Raw genomic sequence first — 7,228 nt, forward strand, 5'->3', positions numbered from 1 at the left:
GCCCATAGTATTAGTATTTGGGTAGTAGCCCCTTCTGTGTACAAGTTTTCTTTTTGTTTAACTTTTTTGTCCTTTTTCTTCTCTGAGAAGAAAAGCTTTTAAGAGATGTCCCTTTTAGTCAACTCAAGCTGTGAAAGAGAAGAGAGAGAGAACAGAAGGAAAAAAAATAATGGAAGAAAAGGTAGAAGAGCAGTGTATGCATTCCAATGGAATCTTAAGAGTAGATTCACCAAACCAATGGAGCATTTCAATTCAGTTTTCTTTTCTTTTTGCTTGTGAAAACATCTATTTATGTGGCTTGTTGGTCAACTTTATTTTAACTCAAAAGACAAAGAACTTGTCAGTAGTTGGAGCAATGGAATGGCTCCATCCAACCTTTTCTTTACAACTTCTAATATTTTTTTCTTTTGTTTTCAAAAAGCAGGAAATAAATAAATTGCAATTTTTTATTAAAAGTTTTTTTCATTTCCAAAAACATCACCTATTTTTTTATGCATTCAAATTGATAAGTGTCTGTATTCAGTCATTTATTAAATCAGCTTTATTAAATTTCCAAGACGGACGTGAACCAATTTCTTAACCAAAATTCATACTTTGAATTTTGCAATTAAAATATTAATTATTAAGTATTAATTAAATCCCGTTATTTAATTACTTTATTACTTTATCATTTTACATTTTGTTATATTTTTCCCATTTTTTCAACTTTATTTATTTACTCCTCCTTTTCCTGCAAAACCCTAATTTCAGACTCCACTCTGGCGAATTTGTGAACTCGAATTGTTATTTTCTCTGTAATTGTAGAATTTATTTTTCAAAAAAATTGCTATTTTTTGAAGCTTTTACCGCTCTCTGCAATGGTGGAGATTTGAGCCACAGTATCGCGTCTTTCTCGGAGTTCAACCTCAACCGTTCAAAATTATGCTTCTGGTTCGTCATTTCAGACAAAAGTTTCTATTTTTGAAGTTTTTATGAGCGGTTGCAACTTTTTCTGTGCTCAAACGTCAGTGTACTGTTTTTGGGTACGTTAGTTCTGCATTCAAGTACATTTGTCTTCATTGAGTTGAAAAAAAATCATTTTTCCTTTTTTTTTGAATTTGTAATTCCTTGAATCTTCAATGGGTAGGGTTTAAGCGTGTTTTAAGGTTTTGGGACTTTGTTTTTCTTTGATTCGCAAAAATATGGAGGAAAGAGAGATTTTTAGTTCTGGGCAGGCTGTTAAGGTTGTCGAGCCTCCCCAGAGCTTCCACGTGGCACTAAGCTCCGTGCAGTTTTCTGGGCCCACGGTGGATTCGCCGGCACCGGTGAGTGCTCCGGTGATTACTTCCGGTAGTACAGATGGGAAGAAGAAGAGGGGCCGGCCTAGGAAATATGGACCAGACGGCAATGTGGCGCTGTCGCCGATGCCGATATCGTCGTCGATTCCATTGACCGGAGACTTCTCAGCCTGGAAAAGGGGCAGAGGAAAGCCAGCTGAATCAATCAAGAAGTCTTTCAAGTTTTATGATGTTGAAGGTCAAGGTGCAGGACCAGGTACAAAAGATTGCTCATTGATGATTCTTACATTTTTAGCGTTTAATCTTATAATAGTTACTGTTTATTTTTATGTTTTTACTGTTGCATTAGCAGTATATTCTTATTTCCCCCTTTCACATTTAGTAGGGTTGTTATTTACTATGTAAAAATGGATTTATATTTTTTGAGTTGTAGTTGATTTAAGTTTGGTTTTCAACATGTTTGTTTTGTTTCATGGATTTTATTAATGTCTTTGAAGTTGATTTTGTATATGGTGGTACAAGTGGACCCTTGTATCAGATTCCCTTCAGATCTGGAAATGAAGATGTCTGGTGGTTGAAGGGGATATTTTGTGGTCAAAGTGAAGTAAAGTCAGTTTTCAGTTAAGGCAGCATATGATTCTCCTTTTTTCTTTATGAGGTGAAGATGACATAATCCTACCACAGAAACTGAGTTGGAATAACTGAAGCACCACAGCAGTATATTCAATAGGCTTAGTCCAGTACTACTTAGCTGATGTGACATGGCTTGAAATGATATACAGTTTATATGCTATTGGTTTGGACTTTGGACCATGACATGTTGCAACATTGGAACCTATAATATGACAGATGATTCTTGAAGTTGCATCTTCGAAAAAAATGGTAGTGGATATAGGACAGTTGGTTGGTAAATTTTGTAGCACATCTTAAGATTATTTCTTCCAAGCAGCATGTTATTAGTGGCTGCAGAAAATGGTAGTTATAATTCAAATATAATAAGTCTCAAATGTATAGGATACATTTCCACATCATGAAGAGGTTGTACATGGAATAGATGTGAACATTGACAGCCCCCCTTTTCTTTTAAACTTGCAGTCCATTCATATTCTACATCAACATTTTAATATTTAGCTCCGAATTTAACAAGCTTACTTTTATATCTTAAGATATTACTGGTTCATAATTTTTTTTTAGATTTAGCTGTGGGCCTCTGAATGTTCTGGAGGAAGTTTTGGAATGGATGAAGCATAGCATAGCTGTTTCACTACATTATGCATTTGGTTAATGAGAATGGAACATGAGGATAAATCTAGTGTAATGATAAGTTTGGAATCAGGCTAACAATGTATTTGATACTTTGATTATTGTTTTACCTCTATCATATCATGGTATAGATGGGGTTTAGAATATGGTGTGTAAAATAGATATTTTTTTTGACAATTTTAGTGAAAAAGCATATAAATGGTAGTTATGCTCATTAAATTAGGTTCTGGTAATTATGATCTCCAGCTTATGATGGCATGATGTGTGAAACATTTAGTTATCTGCTAAATAGAAACTTATCAAGTAATGAGTACAGTTAATCTTGATTATATACAGGATCAATTGAACCAAGTGTCAAATTTTGTAAACGACACCAGTAAATATTAAATATTTTTCAACAAAAGCAACTTTTACCAGTCTAATTGTGAATCGTGTGATTTTATCATGATGATAATGCATTTCATGTTTGTTTTAGCTTTTGAAACCTCTTTTAGCTTTGCCCAAACTATGTATTTGGGCTTCCAAAAAGCTAGATCAAATGTGTTCTTAGACATTTGTAAATATGTAACTTTATGATAGATATTTACATATATTGTAAGTAGCACATTGTCGAACAAAACAATGTGGTTTTATCAAATGTCAATTAGTAAACTGCATTAATTTTTAGACTTTTTCTACTTTATAATTGATCTCGTCACAACAGACATATTAGGGTATGATTCAGAGGAATGCAACTTTCTTTCATTGCTGTATTCTTTTGAGAACTATCTATTGGTCAATATAGCTTATTTCCCAGGACTTTATCATGTTGAATTGAAAGTGGATCTAATAAACCATCTCTGACCTTTTTATTCTATTGTTTGCTTTTACATAATGAAATCAAAGTGGTTTTTGTGTGCGTTAACAGTAGTTTCCACATTGAACTTTACATTCTCTTCTCTTACTTTGTCTACCAATTAATCTTCTTCCTACATATTTTATAGGCGATCAAATTGCATACTCAGTTGGTGCCAATTTCACACCTCACATCCTTATAGTAAATGCTGGCGAGGTATTCTCTTCATTTCCTCTAAAGTTTATATTTTGAAAATAGTCAGATTATACTCATCCAATATGTGTGAATGTTGTATTCACAAGAAATGCAAAAGGCAGTTTGTTTTGTCTATTTGTTGAAATTACATACATTTCTTTTAAATGTTATAGCATCTTACCACTTAAAATTCTTGTTTCATTTTACCGTATCATATTTTACTTTCTTCATTTGGTGCAGTTTTACTCTCTTCAACGCTTTTAATGAAATGATATCAGTGTATATAGTTGAATACATAAGATATTTGTTTGATTATGCATGTATGATTAGGATATTCTATTAATATTATATGAAACAATAAATAATACATAACCGTATTACTGCTTGGTTGCTTAAACATTTTGGTTTTAGAAACTTATTTGAAACAAGGGGTTGATTGTTCCAAGATGGTGAAGCTAGAGTCGAGCTGGGTGTGGATAATATGTTAACAAAGATTTAAGTTAATGCTTTCCCAACTCAAGGTTGTGATTCCTATGCTACCATGGGTACTAACCTAAGAATTAGTGGTTCTTAGGTAACTGAAGAAAATATGAACTTAGCCTTTTTGAAATCCATTTGTTATGAACAGGTTTAGAATTTGAGAAGTTGTAGAAACTTAGTTTGGAGGAGGAGAATAGAAGAAATAAAGCTTATTTGTGAATGTATTTGTGAGTTCCTGTGCCCTGTTTCAGGATGTTACTATGAAGATTATGTCCTTCTCTCAGCAAGGATGTCAGGCGATCTGTGTGCTCTCTGCAAACGGTACAATTTCAAATGTTACACTACGCCAACCAACTTCTTCTGGTGGTACTTTAACATATGAGGTTAGTTCAGTGCTAAAATTTCTCTATCAGAATATGTAACATTACCTTGGTTGCCTAATATATAACACCCTTATGTTCTTGAGTCATATGCAGCCATATATGTCATGTGATTTGGTTTCTCGCAATATTTTCGTATCAGCAAATATTGTTAGTTCACCAATATGTCATCAATTAATAGATGATATTAAAGTTGATTATTATGCATTAAGCCTTTGATTTAGACACATAGACGAGTTGGTAAAATGTTGTTTCTTATCCACAAATTCTAGATCTAAACATGCTTGTTTTGTTTCTTATATTTGTAATTTTTGATTGAATATTGACAATGAAAATCACCCACTGTTCTTCTTTAATAGTATACAGCTTCTTTCACTTTTGAACTCTAAATGTCAATGCTTCTTAGTTTTTCACACTTTCCATGATTGCGCCTTGTTTTGACTTAATATAAATTGTCTTATAACTTTGTTCTGTTCTTTATGACAATTCACGTCTTCCTGCGTGCAAAATTTCATTGTAAGAATAATTATTTTGGACCTATTTGGACAAACTTTTTCATAAGCATTTCTAAGAGGGAAAAAAAAAGTGAAATTAGCTTCTTCACAAGTTAAAATTAGTTTATGCATAAACTAATTTATAAAAGTTCTTTCATATAATTTCTATAAATTTTTATTTTTTAATTTGTGCAGTAACTAATTTTAGCTTATATCGAAAACTCATTTCGTTTTTTCTTTTTATTTTTTATCTCTTAGAAGTACTTATGAAGAAGCTTGTCCACAGTTAAAACTTCTTTCATTTATGGAATCAGAAATTTGACACCTGGCTATTAAGTCTTCATTTTTCTTTTTGTATTTCACTTTAACTTCACTTGGTTTTGATACACTATTATCTATTGAGAAATGCCATTAATACTTTTTGACACTGACTAAAATTCCCAAATTGATTCACTTATGATTGTGGACCCAAGTGACTTAGTGGGTCTACCATGGGATTTTATCCAGGTCTCACTGTTTGAAAGAGAATGTCAAATAGTGTGTTGCTGCTGTTTCTTTCTTTATGTTGTACTTGATTAAGTACTGGATAAATACATAATAATATGCTGAAACATATTTGGTGCTTCTTAGGGACGCTTTGAAATTATTTCCTTGACTGGTTCATATATGCCAACTGAGAATGGGTTTACAAAGAGCAGATCTGGTGGGATGAGCATCTCTTTGGCCGGGCCAGATGGTCGAGTAATGGGGGGTGGACTGGCTGGTTTGCTGGTAGCTGCTGGTCCTGTGCAGGTAATTTCTGCTGAAGAAGAGGATATTTGAGAGTTTAAAAATAAGAGTAAATAGACTATGCATGGCACAATAAGAAGTTTTTACGTTGTCATCTAATCACAAATTGTCAAATATGATAAATTTATTGATTTTTAGGATAATTACCTTAAACACAACAGTGGTTTTTTATTAGTTCAAAGTACATTAAAAAAAGATAATATCAGTCCAAATGATGGCTGTCCAATTACTCTCATCATAAACATTGTAGGCTAGACTCAAGAAAGAGTTATGATGGACTTTCTTTATGCTACCTTGTGCCACTCCTTGAAAGAAAAATCATGCAGAGAAAGAACTAGACTACATGTATGAGATATAGTTTGCTCAACACTTCTCATGCCATCTTCTGCATCAGGTTGTTGTGGCTAGTTTTGTTCCTGGTCACCAGCTGGAGCAGAAACCGAAGAAGACAAGGGTGGAGCATGTACCAATGACTGCCCCTGTCCCTGCCCCTGCCCCTATACCCGTCAACTCCACTTCTGCTGAAGATATAAGAATTGATCTTGGTGGAGTAAAGCCAATCTTGACACCAGCTGCTTTTCAAATGGACAGTATCTTTGGCAATGGACAACTGTCTGATGATGAGGCTCCTTTCCCTGAAGATGAGCCTAACACAAGTTATGCAGATGCTGGAGTTGCTAGCTAAACATGTTCCTTTCCAAGTATTTGGTTTGGTGTTCTGAAGAGTCAAACCCCATATAGACTCACTCGTGCTTGACTGATGCTGACAATTAACTCGACAAAAGTCTTATAGTGTGCGATGAGAAAACAAGGTTGGTTTTGACTTGAGAGAAATTCTTCACTATGGTGATAGGTATCATTAGTGTTAGAAAATCTATTTGTTAGGCTTTCATGTTTCTGTTCTCATGATCACGCATAACTAATATTGTTTTGCTCATAGTTTTAGCAGTTAGATGTAGGATATATGTTGTGCCACGTTCCTATTAGATTTTACTAGATTGTTTGAAATGAGTGCGCATGTGGGTGTTGTTTTCTAAACTGTAACCTAACGATATTATTTGTTGTGAATGAGGAAATTACATTTTAGCATTTACTTCAATATTTTCTCTTTGTTTACTGTTCTTGTCTTCTCCTTCAGCACTTCTACATAACTTCTTGTGAAAGGCCCTTTAATCCATCAGAAAGCTTGTCATATTTTCCTCACCCTTATTAATGGACAAAATGTGGTTTTTAAGTGACATGTGTATGAGGGGTGGTTGAACTTTAGCTTGGTCCCTTTGGCCTTAGCCTTGTTTCTTATTAATTTAGTCTCCAACAACCACATAACTAGTGATTTATGTGCAACCACAACCATAATCCCTACACAAACTGCCATAAATTTATCTGAAGAAAGGGAAGGCAGAGAGTGGAAGAAGAGGTTGGGAATGTCTCAAATGTGAACATCATGGTAGCACTGTGGGGGAGAACAGTGGTGACTGAGCAGGTGGTGTTGGAGTTGTGTTGCAGCAGGTGGTT

The 7,228-nt window shown here is 34.1% G+C and overlaps 1 protein-coding gene across 1 annotated transcript; it reads left to right on the forward strand.

The window, feature by feature from the left end:
- Window positions 1-125: 125 nt before the first annotated feature.
- On the forward strand, window positions 126-6,812 carry LOC137837735 (AT-hook motif nuclear-localized protein 6). The gene is made up of 5 exons (XM_068646844.1): window positions 126-1,533; window positions 3,524-3,591; window positions 4,302-4,433; window positions 5,555-5,716; window positions 6,108-6,812. Exons 1-5 carry the CDS (start codon window positions 1,182-1,184, stop codon window positions 6,396-6,398), a joined length of 1,005 nt encoding a protein of 334 aa, XP_068502945.1. The 5' UTR covers window positions 126-1,181; the 3' UTR covers window positions 6,399-6,812.
- The last annotated feature ends 416 nt before the right edge of the window (window positions 6,813-7,228 follow it).

Source organism: Phaseolus vulgaris, chromosome 4 (assembly GCF_000499845.2).
Source record: "Phaseolus vulgaris cultivar G19833 chromosome 4, P. vulgaris v2.0, whole genome shotgun sequence".
Taxonomy (NCBI): Eukaryota; Viridiplantae; Streptophyta; class Magnoliopsida; order Fabales; family Fabaceae; genus Phaseolus; species Phaseolus vulgaris.